This window comes from Mustela putorius, unplaced genomic scaffold, assembly GCF_011764305.1.
Source record: "Mustela putorius furo isolate JIRA1106 unplaced genomic scaffold, ASM1176430v1.1 tig00537227_pilon_pilon_pilon, whole genome shotgun sequence".
Taxonomy (NCBI): domain Eukaryota; kingdom Metazoa; phylum Chordata; class Mammalia; order Carnivora; family Mustelidae; genus Mustela; species Mustela putorius.
In genome coordinates this window covers 26,157,221-26,168,866 of record NW_025422368.1, presented here as the reverse complement: position 1 = coordinate 26,168,866, position 11,646 = coordinate 26,157,221, and the positions used below count along the sequence as shown (strand labels likewise).

At 43.9% G+C, this 11,646-nt stretch overlaps 1 protein-coding gene across 2 annotated transcripts in view; it reads left to right on the top strand.

Moving 5' to 3' along the window:
• The first annotated feature begins 1,160 nt into the window (after positions 1-1,160).
• The window catches only part of TMTC1 (transmembrane O-mannosyltransferase targeting cadherins 1), a 264,007-nt gene continuing 253,521 nt past the window's right edge, over positions 1,161-11,646 (top strand). Inside the window, exon 1 of one of the 2 annotated variants that reach the window (XM_013057825.2) lies at positions 1,161-1,722. In XM_013057825.2, the coding sequence (XP_012913279.2) occupies positions 1,366-1,722 (357 nt within the window). In that variant the 5' untranslated portion in view covers positions 1,161-1,365. The remainder of the gene's footprint in view (positions 1,723-11,646) is intronic. The other variant, XM_004755702.3, reaches the window with a different exon arrangement.

Genomic DNA, 11,646 nt, shown 5'->3' with positions numbered 1-11,646 from the left:
TTTGTATTTTTTCTCTTTGGATATATCAAATTCCATTTGTGATGGGACTCAAAGAGTCAACAGACTTCAAATCTGGAGAAATTCTAGCAATCATTATTCTGGGATACCTACTTTATTTATATCCATAACTAGTATTTTTAGAAAAAGAAAATAACTTTTCAGAAGCATGGGGAGATTGGGAGTCAAAGCCGGAGGCCTTAACGTTTTAACTTTTTTCCTTTTTTTTTTCTTTTTCCTCAAGTGGTATTGACTTAGCAGGAACAGTTCAAACAAGCCCGCAGTCCAGGAAATAATCATCAGATCAAGTGATCCACTTAGATGGGAAGAAAAAGTAATTTGCTCAGCATCTTCAGGATCGTCTTAAAGAGTTTCAGTAAGAAATAAATTGAGAAGGAATGTTTCAGAAAACAATTCCATGCCCAGACCCAAATCCCAAATCGAAGCTGGGACTTTTCCTAAGTGCGAGCAGAGCGACGGGCCCTGAAAGGCTAATAGCCCGCGGCGCCCCTGAACAACCCGCACAGGGCGGGCGGGAAGCCCTCGGCCCGCAGACCCTTTCTCTTGGTTTCAGGGAGGTACTTCGGGCAGCTCCGTTTCCCCCACGGCCTCCCCAGTGGAGGCTGCGAGCGCGGGGCGCAGGCGGGTCGGGGACAGAAAGGCCCGGGGAGGGGACGTGGACAGGGCGACGGGACGGGAGCGCGGGCGCGGGCGGGAGAGCCTGTGGCCGGGCGCCGCCGCCGCGTTGTCCGGGGTGCTGAAAGCCGGGAACTTCCCGGGAAGCCACGGCCACTTTTCTCTGGGTCGGAGCGCGGGGTGTGGGGTTTCAGGGTGCGCACCTGCTAAGCCCGCCCTGGTCCTGGGCCGGGAGGTGCCGGCAGATGAGGCCCTCCTGGTCCCGTGGGGTGGGGGTGGTGGGGGTGCGTGACTCGGGGGCGGCGGTGAGTACGGGCGGGAGCGCCGGGCAGGACCCCGGGGCCCCTTCTCCGCCTCTCGGGCAGCCCCGCACCGCGACCCCACTCCACCTGCGCGCGAACTCCGGCGCGGGGGACGCGGGCGCCCCGGGCTGAGTGCGGCTGCAAGCCGGGCGGGGGAGGAGGGCACTGGGGGTGGGGGGGGCGGCCCTAGTCCGGGGATGGAGGGGGGCGGGCGGAGGCGAGAGCGAGCGGGGCATGCGCAGTGGGGCGGAGGAGGTGGCGATGGCCGGGGGAGGCGGGGGGACTGCTGTTTATTTGCAGCTGGGCCAACTCGGCGGCGCAGGCGGCGGCGGAGCGCGGGGCGCCAGCGGCGGGTCCGGCTGCCGCCGCATCATGCCCGAGCCCACCTCCCGGCAGCCGCGGCGCGCCACCGGGGCCCCGGCCGGGGAGAATGCCAGACGCCCGGGAGCGGCTAGGGCAGCGGCGGTGGCGGCGGCACGATGGTGGTGACAGGCTCTGCCCGAGGCGGCGGCGGCAGCGGAGACCGCGCGCCCTCCCGGCGGCGGGGCTGCAGACTCGGGCCGGCCGGGGCCGCGGCGCTGCTGGCCGGGGCGAGCTGCCTATGCTACGGCCGCTCCCTGCAGGGCGAGTTCGTGCACGACGACGTGTGGGCGATCGTGAACAACCCCGACGTACGGCCGGGCGCCCCGCTTCGCTGGGGCATTTTCACCAACGACTTCTGGGGCAAGGGCATGGCCGAGAACACCAGCCACAAGTCCTACCGGCCGCTCTGCGTCCTCACCTTCAAGTGAGTCCCTTAGCTCGCGCTCGCAGCCGTAGCCGTTTCTCTTCGCTTCTCGTCCGAGCTGGGAGAAGTTGCGGGACCAGCTCGGGGGGGGGGGTCGTTTCTTTTCTTGGGGCCCCTTCCTCTCCACGCCTCCCTCCTCTGCTGCTGTCCACGCCACTCCGCGCCGCTGTCCCCGGCCCCGCTTCTCTGGGCTCCCGGGGCGGTTCGGGAGGCGCGGGCTGGGAGTTGGGATCGAGTTTCTCTGGAGTCTGCGCTCTCGGCGGGCTGGTCTCTCGGGCTAGGGCTGGGAGCAGGGCTGCTAGAGCTGCTCCCGCACTTGGTCCAGTGCGACCGCGCGAGCCCGGCGAGTTTCGGACTGGAGGCTGTGGTGGGGATGCTTCCAAGTTGGGAATTTCTCGGAGGTTGTTGGGCAGCCTTGCTGATGGCGAGAGATTCAGTCCCTTTGGGGTTGCGTTCGGAGGAGAGGCGAGAGCCGTGCCAGGGCTGCACGGGTTTTGGGGAGGCGCAGCAATGGGAGCGGAGGCTCTCCTCCGACCTGCAGTCTTTGGCTGCTCCCGGAGCCTTTCCAGTCTGCAGGTCTGCGGAAGGGCTCGGGGTTTAGATAAGATGCAAAGCAAAGGAAGGCAGAGCGTGGGATCCTCTGGAGATCCTGGTGTCCCAGTCGAAATAGTTTTTGTTTTACAACCTCAGAGTCATGATTCAGCATTTCTGGTGTGAATGAAGTGTAAAAGGAACCGAGAGAACGCCAGGGTTTTGTAGGGTGGAGTATTTTCTTGAATTTAAAAGAGGGCTTGCTTCAGAAGGAAGAGGAGGAGGGCTTTATATGAGTGTTATCTGGTACACTGTGAGCTTGACTCAATCCTTTTTAATTTGGCTCAGCCTTTAAGCTTATAATGTGCCGGACAAAAACTTGAAATATTGGTTCAGTATCATCAGTGTTTTAAGCCTTTTCCAGTGGGTGTAATATGAACCCGTCTTTATGGTAATAGTTATTCGAGACGGGATACGCAGCTTGAAAAGCTTGCCTGGGGCCAGGAGGCCAAGGTTTTTTGACAGGTGGTTGTGATGACTTAGAAAAGGAAATCATAGCAGTTGTCAGTAATTCAGGGGCTTTTGACTTAATTCTTGAGTTGTAAATTCAGTATTTTAAAAGAGAGTGAGGAAATTGCACATTTGACTCTGAAGAGAGTATTTTGTAAACATTAGTCCTCTTGGAAAGTGGTTTTGCTTTTTGGCTGAAAGATAACCTTAGCTACTGAGTGAGTTGCTCAGTACTCTCAGTTTTCCAAATGTTTCTTAAAATCTTAGATGACACAAATATATATGTTCATCTTCTAGATCGGCCTGCCTTTTCACTTATTACAATGAGGACTGATGGTTCATTTAAGGTGTGGAAGCTCACAGTGTGAGATGTGCTGGGATTGTAACAGCCATGGAGACTGTCTTGATCTGAACATTTTACATTTTAGAAAAGGTTAGGGCCAAATGCCAGTGCCCACTTGGTGGAGGATGGGAAGGATGTTTTCACTTCTTGAGTTTCTAAAGTGTTTTTTCATGCATGCTGGAGATGGCAGGGACAGAAAACAGGAGTGGGGAGGGAAGTAGACAGTGAGGCAAGGCCACTGATAAGGAATGTTAGCAAGGGTTTTGGGGAAATGGTTAAGGAAGGAGAGTTGCAGGGCGGGGCCAACTCCTCACTGTGTTCTCATTGGTTACAAAATGCAGATTTGCGTCTAAAACTATTGCTCTTTGTATAATCTCATCTTACTGGCTGTGTAACATATCCTTTTTTTTTTTTTTTTTTTTTTTTTTTTTTTTTTTTTGAGAAGATTGAGTTGCAGATCTAGAGAGCAGCACAGCACTAATCAGAAAGGGGTAGATGTTTCTTTAGAAAGAGAAAGCTCGTCTTTCCATGTTCACAGGTGTGAATTAAAATAAGACCTGGAAGCTTTCTCCACACTGGATCTTCTTGTGCAACAGCATAAGGAGAAACCTGGGGGGTGGGGGGTACTGTTGATGGTGCTAGACTCATACAACTCTAAAGGTTGTTGCAAGGAAGGACAGAAAATCAAATTTATTAACTACTCAGTGTGAAACAAGCATTGGCCTGAAACTCTTTACATAGATTAAATTTTTATGATTTTTGTTTTATATAGTTGGTGAAAATAAAGTGGCCCTTTAAATATATATACACACTATTTTAATTATATATTAAACTAGGTTTTCTGTTTTTAATAAAAATCTTTGAGAATTCGAGAACATTTTTATTTTTTTTTTTTCTGGTAAGAACACTTAACATGAAATTGCCATTTAGAATTCTTAGGAGCACAATAAAATATCATTAACTCTAGACACAGTGTGGTAGAGCAGATCTCTGGTGTTTACTCCTTTTCTGTAACTGGGACTGTATACCTGCTGAACAGCAGCTCTCTCCGGGCTCCACCCCCCTCCGCGCCCCCTTGGCAGCCATCATTCTACTCTCCATATGAATTTGACTATTTTAAATATGTTATGTAAGTACAGTCATGCAGTATTTGCACTATTATTGGCTTATTTCACTTAATATAATGTCCTCCCCACCAGCCATGTTGTTGTATATGACAGGACTTCCTTTGTTAAGGCTGAATAGTATTTCATTGTATGTATAGACCACTTATTTAAAATTTTTTTTTTTTTAAGGATCTTATTTATTAGAGAGAGAGTGTGAGAGAGAGAGAGAGAGAGAGAGCACACAAACAGGAGAAGGGGCAAAGGGAGAAGTGGGCTTCCTCCTGAGCAAGCAGCCTGACATGGGGCTCTAACCCCGGACCCTGGGATCATGACCCTGAGCCGAAGCAGACACTTAACTGACTGAGCCACCCATGCACTCCCCCACTTTTTTTTTTAATCTATTCATCTGATCAGGGACAGTTACGTTGTGTCCATGTCTTAGTTATTGTGAGTATTGCTGCAGTGAACTTGGCAGTGCGTATATCTCTTCAAGATCCTGATTTCAATTCTTTCGGATTTTTAACCAGAAATAGGATTGCTGCCTTATTAGCTGATTGTATTTTTAACTTTTTGAGAAATCTCTATACTGTTCTCCATAGGAGCGGCACCTTTTACGTTCCCACCAGTACTGTACAGTGGTTCTAGTTTTCTATATCCTTGCCAACACTTACCTTTTTTTAATAAAAGCCAGCCTAATGGGTGTGACAGAGGCGATAACTCCTTATGATTTTGATTTTGATTTGCATTTCCCTGAGGATTAGTGATGTTAAGTATCTTCATGTACGTACTGTTGGCCATTTGTCTTTTTTTTTTTTTAAACTATAATTGACATATGATACCCTATTAGTTTCAGATGTATACCTTAGTGACTTGATGTTTTTATATATTATAAAATGGTCCCCACTATAGGTCTGGTTGCCATCTGTCACTATACAAATTTATTACAATATGATTGACTGTGTTCCCTAGGCTGTACATTACATCTCCATGACTTATTTATTTTATAACTGGAAGTTTGTATTTCTTAATGCCCTTCACCTATTTTGCCGGCCCCCCCCCCCCACTGTCCCCTCTGGTAACCAGTTATTTGTTTCCTGTGTTTGAGTCTGTTTCTGTTTTGTTCTGTTTGTTTTGTTTTCTAATTCCACATATAAATGTAGTAATGTGGTATTCTTCATTCTCTGACTTACTTCATTTAGCATTATACCTTCCATGTTGTCACAAATGGCAAGCTTTTCTTTTTTTATGGCTGAGTCTTTATTGAAAAATATCTGTTCAGGCCCTTTGCCCATTTTTTCATCCTTTTTTTTCTTTTTTGTTTTACCTTGAGTTGGAGTTTCTTACGTATTTAACATATCAGATACATGCCTTGGCTATTCCACTGGTTGCCTTTTAACCCTGCTGGTTACTTCCTTTGCCGTACAGTGGTTTTTTAGTTTGATGTAGTACCATTTACCTAATTTTTTTAAATTGTTTGTACTTTGGGTGTCATATTTTAAAAAATCATTGCTAAGTCTAACATCATGAAGTTTTCCCCATTTTTTTTTTTAAGATTTTATTTATTTGACAGGGGGAGAGCGAGAGTGAGAGAGAGAGAGAGAGAGAGTGAGGAGAGCGCGAGAGCGCACAAGCTGTGGGGGAGGTGCAGCAGCAGAGGGAGAGAGAGAAGCAGGCTCTGCACTGAGCAAGGAGCTTGATGTGGGGCTCTAACCTGGGACCCTGGCATCATGACCCCTGTTTTTCTTCTGGAAGTTTTACAGTTTCAGGTCTATTTAAGTTGTCAGTACATTTTAAGTTGATTTTTGTGTGTAGTGTAAGATAAGCATCCAGGTTTATTCTTTTGCATGTGGATACCATTTTTCCTAACACTGTTGAAGAGACTATCCTTTCCCTGCTGTGTATACTCGGCCTTTATGTTGAAGATCATTTGACCATATATGTGTAGGTTACTTTCTGGCCTCTCTATTCTTTTCCATTGGTAAGTGTGTTTGTTTTTATTCCACTACCATACTGTTTTAATTATTGTAGCTTTGTAATATGGTTTGAAATCAGGAAGTGTGATGCTTCCAGCTTTGTTCTTTCTCAAAATTGCTTTGTATATTCAGGATTTTTTGTAGTTCCAAATGAATTTTATGATTTTTTTTTTGTTTCAGTAAAAAAAATCTATTTGTATATTAATATAGAATACATTGACTATAATTGGCTTTGAGTATTATGGACATTTTAACAATAGTAAGTCTTCTACCAATGAACGTGGGATGTCTATTTATTTGTGTTTTCTTTAGTTTCTTTCGTCAGTGATTTATAGTTTCAATTATACAAGATTTTTACCTCTTTGGTTAACTTTACCTCTTTGGTTAACTCCTCCGTATTTTATCCTTTTTGATGCTGTTGCAGATGGGATTGTTTTTCTTAATCTTGGATCATTCATTATTGGTGTACGGAAATGCAGCTGATTTTTTAAACTTGAAATGCAGATGCAGCTGATTTTTGTATATTGATTTGTATCTTGCAACTTTACTGATTTTGAATATCCTAGCAGGTTTTTTTGTCTTTAGGATTCTCTAACATAAAAAATCAGAGCCATATACAAACAGATAATTTTACTTCTTTTTTTCCCTTTTTTCTTGCCTAATTGCTCTGGGTAGGGCTTTCAGTACTGTGCTGAAGAGAAGTGCAAGAGTGGGCATCCTTGTCTTTTTTTTTTTTTTCTTGTTCTTGATCTTAGAGAAAAAGCTTTCAGTTTTTCACCATTGAGTATGATGTTAATTATGGGCTTTTCATGTATGTTCTTTATTGTGTTGAGATACTCTTTCTGAACCTAATTTTTGAGACTTCTTACCATGAAAGGTGTTGAATTTTGTCAGATCCTTTTGTTGCGTCTCTGGACATGATCATGTAATTTGTACCCTCCATTCTGTTAATGTGGTATGTAACATTGAGTGAGTTGTGCATGTCGAACCATTCTTGCATCCCAGGGATAAAACCCAGGTGGTTATGGCTTATGTTCCTATAAATGTGCTGTTGAATTCAGTTTGCTAGGATTTTATAGAGGACTTTTGCATCTGTGCTTATCATAAATGTTGGCCTATAATTTTCTTTTCTTTTTTAAGATTTTATTTATTTATTTGACCGAGATACAGCGAGAGAGGGAACACGAGCAGGGGTTGTGGGAGAGGGACAGCAGGCTTTCTGCTGAACAGGGACCCTGAAGCAGGACTCGATCCCAAATCCCTGGGATCATGACCTGAGCTGAAGGCAGATGCTTAACAGACTGAGCCACCCAGGTGGCCCTAGTTTTCTTTTCTTATATTGTGTTTGGCGTGAAAAAAAAAGGAAAAACCCTTCTCATTGTGAGATAATTGTTCATTTCCATACAGTTGTAAATAATAATACAGAGTTTTCTTATCCATTTTCCTCCAGGGTTAAAGCCTTGCATAACTACAGTATAATATCACAATGAAGAAGTTCACATTGATACAATCCATAGCTTTTATTTAGATTTTACCAGTTTTACATGTACTCTTTTTCTCCTTTCTTTCTTTCTTTTTTTTTTTAAGATTTTCTTTATTTGACAGAGAGAGATCACAAGTAGGCAGAGAGGCAGGCAGAGAGAGAGGGAGAAGCAGGCTCCCCACTGAACAGAGAGCCCAATGCGGGGCTCGATCCCAGGACCCTGAGATCATGACCTGAGCCAAAGGCAGAGGCTTAACTCACTGAGCCACCAGGCACCCCATACTCTTTTATTTCTGTTGTGTGCATTTCATCCTATGCAGTTTCGTCACATGTAGATTTCCAAGATTACGACACAGTCAAGATACAGAATGGTTTCATCATAAGGATCCTTCCTGCTTCTTTATCATAGTTATAAACACCTCATTCCTAACAACCCCCCAATTTGTAACATCCCAACCTGCTCCACAATCACCACTAATCTCCATGTCCATAATTTTGTCATTTTGAGAGTGCTATATGTGAAATCATGTATATGTAACCCTATTGAGACTGGCTTTTTCTGCATTTATCATAATTCTCTAGAGTTTATTCAGATTTGTTGCATATCAGTAGTTCATTCTTTCTGTTGCTGAGTAGTAGTCCGTTGTGTGGCTGTCCCACGGTTTCGTCCTTCACCTGTTCAAGAACATCTGGGTTGTTTGCAGTTTGAGGCTGTTAGAAACAAAACTGCTATAAACATTCATTTACAGGTTTTTTTGTAAACACTGGTTTTATTTCTTTGGGATAAATGTACGGGATTGCAACTGCTGGGTCACATGGCGGTTGCATTTTTAATTTTTTAAGAAACCGATGAACTGTTTTCCAGACCCTCCCATACCTGTATGAGTAATCCAGTTATTGTGCTTCCTCACCAGCATTTGGTATTGTCACTTTCTTTGATTGTAGCCATTCTGATAGTCATACAGTGATACCTCATTGTGATTTTAATTTGCATTTCCCTAATGGCTGATGGTGTTGAATATACTTTCATGTGCTTATTTGCCCTCTGTATACCCTCTTCCTTAAAATGTCTCTTCATATCTTTTGTCCTAAGTGGATTTTTTTTTTATGTTGAATTTTAAGATTTCTTTATATATTGTAGGTAAAGGTTCTTTGTCATCTATGGGGTTGGCACATACTTTTCTCCCATTCTGTAGCTTGTCTTTCCCAGTACAAAACTTAGACCTAGGTTTTGTTGTTGCCTTTTTTTTTTAAGATTTATTTATTTATTTATTAGAGCAAGAGAGCATGCCTGCACGCACATGCAAGTGTGGGGAGGGTCATAGGGAGAGACTCTGCAAGCAGACTCCCTTTGAGCTCTGTGCAGTACATGGGGTGTGGGGGGAGGGGGGAATTGATCCCACGACCCATGAGATCATGACCCAAGCCAAAATCAAGAATTGGACACTTAACCAACTAAGCCACCCAGGCGTCCCTCAAACTTAGTTTTTATTAAAATAGTTCATTATCTTTGATTCACTGAATGAATGTCTCACATAATCGAGAGCTAGAAATTACCTTAAGAATAAACAAATAAATAAGTTAATAAATAGAGATGTGTGATGTTTGTTACTATAAAGGTACTTGCATGCATAGAAATGTATTAATCAGTTTTTCTCACATAAGAAATCGGCTGAAATTGGAGTAAAGAAGTGGATTTTTAGTGTCTATTCTACCAGATTGTGGGGCAGTGTGCAAAGGAAAATGAAATCAGTTCACCAAGATATGACTGCTTTGTATTACATCAATTTATTGGAGTTGGAACTCTGTTTCTGGGACATTCTTTCCCTTTATTGCACTAGGTTATAACTATACTAGAGAAATTTCTCTGAGATTTGGAAAGTGAAAGTGAAGTGGCCACGTACTTGGTCAGAGGGCTGGTGTAGGTGTTGGTGCTGTCACAGCTCCTGTGGGTTGTCACAGACATGCCAGCTAACCCGCTGCTGGCTAGGTCCATGGCATCTCCAGAGCTCTCCAGATCATGGTGCTCTAGCTACCTGAAATCATGGTGCAGGTGTGTGTGCAGCCCTGCGGAAGTGCGCCAGCCTGTTTGAGCCACTCGCATCATTAAAGTTGGAGCCTTACAGGCTGTGAGCAGCAGAGGTACCTTCGGGTTCTTGTTCATTGCTTCTGGCTCTTCTCAAGTCCACCCATCCTTCCTCCCTCCTAAATGCCTGCCCTGTGGGTGTTGCATGCAGACAGAAGCAGCAGGCTTGCATAGGCTGTGCAGCAAGCTTCTACAGTTGGGAAAGGTCAGATCTCTACAGCAGATCTCTCTGCTCTATCATTTCTGGTGGTTCTGCTTCTCTAAGCAAACATTAACTGATACAAATGGTTGTCTCTGTGTTCCTTGACGTGAGTTTAGAATTCTAATGAATTTGTGTTCACAGTCAAATCTTACATTTGGTCTTTTCATAAGATTATTTTCCAAAGGCACACAGAAATATTTTTGGACCATTGTAGAGCAGAATCAAAACATCTGTGAAAACTTAATCTGCAGCAGTCACCTTTTTTATTTTGCTTCTTTATCCTCCACTGGCCATGACCTGTTTTTAACTCTGGAATCAGAACATTAAACCCGTGAAGTCACTCTGTAGGCACTTAATTGACACAGAACCAAAACCCATGATGCCCATAACCCCCATCTTGAAGAATGGCCCTGACTGATTTAAAAGGTGCTTAGCTTTTTAATTTTATTTCCTCTCTGCCCTTTTCCTCTTGAGAAAAAGAAAAAAAAAATCGTGGTGGATTGTTAGCAGAACCATCCAGATCAGGAAGCAAGGAGAAGCTTCCTTCAACAAGAAAGAAGCAGGGGTTTTCCATGTTAAAGATGGGGAAACTAAGGCAAATGAAAGGATTTTAAACTCTTGAGTCTCTCTGCTTTTAGGCTACTGGATCATAGTATTCTACCAATTCGCTATAAAGGTTTATCTAATTGAAGGATTCTGATGGTGATATACACCATAGGAGTGAAAGTGGGTGGTTTGAAATGTCAGAGTTAAAAAATAGAATATCTTAATACGTGCAGCTGTAAGGATTTGCAACATTTTAATGCTTGGATCTGAAGAGGTTTTAGTGGGTTGGTTTTTTTTTTTTTTTTTTTTTTTGCAGCAGTTTGCATCTTTTAGTCGGAGATGATATGCCAACCATGAAAATCAGCTCTAGCCTCTATGCCCCAAATCTAAAAGAAATGGTGGCATGTTCATTTTGGTTCTGTTCCTTTTGCTTTGTCCTCTTTGGAACTCATGTAGAGATGGTCTGTTGCAGCAAAGCTGGTAAGTTTCTGTTCGCAGTCTCTGATGGCCAACACCTGCCATCGTAGATTGTTTGACTAGATTGTCTAGGATGTTCAGTGATGGATAGAGCCAAGGAAAAATATGATTGAAGGCAATGAAGATTTTATAGAGGAGAATAAAAAATGTCCTCTGAAATTTGCATGCCAAACTAATGTTTCTCTTGGAAACCCCAAGAGACGGAGGTTAAGATAGTTGCCTGCCAGCATGAGACTTAGATGTAAAATGGGCTTTGGACTATAGTCTGGCAGTGTAGGAAGGATGGAAAATCAGAGGAGTATATTTTTGAATTATGAGGGTTTTTAGAGGTGAGTCTCTGAATGAAGCTTAGAAAACACCATTGGAAGCAATCTTTATTTATTTATTTTTATTATTTTAAATCAACATATGTCTTTTCTGTCTTCCTTTGGAGCTTACAGTTCATGTTTTTCCTAACTTTGAATACTTTGAATACGTAGTCATTCCACTTAAAAAAGCAGGGAGGGACAGGGGAGGAGTGCTTGGGCATGCCAGAGTTAATGGCACTGTTCTTTTCCAAATGATGAGAATGGTTTTTGTTCTCCAATACCCTGTTGATCTGACCCCTGGCCACTTCCCTGACCTCTGGTCTATTAGTCTGCACCTCAATCTACCTCTGCCGGCATTC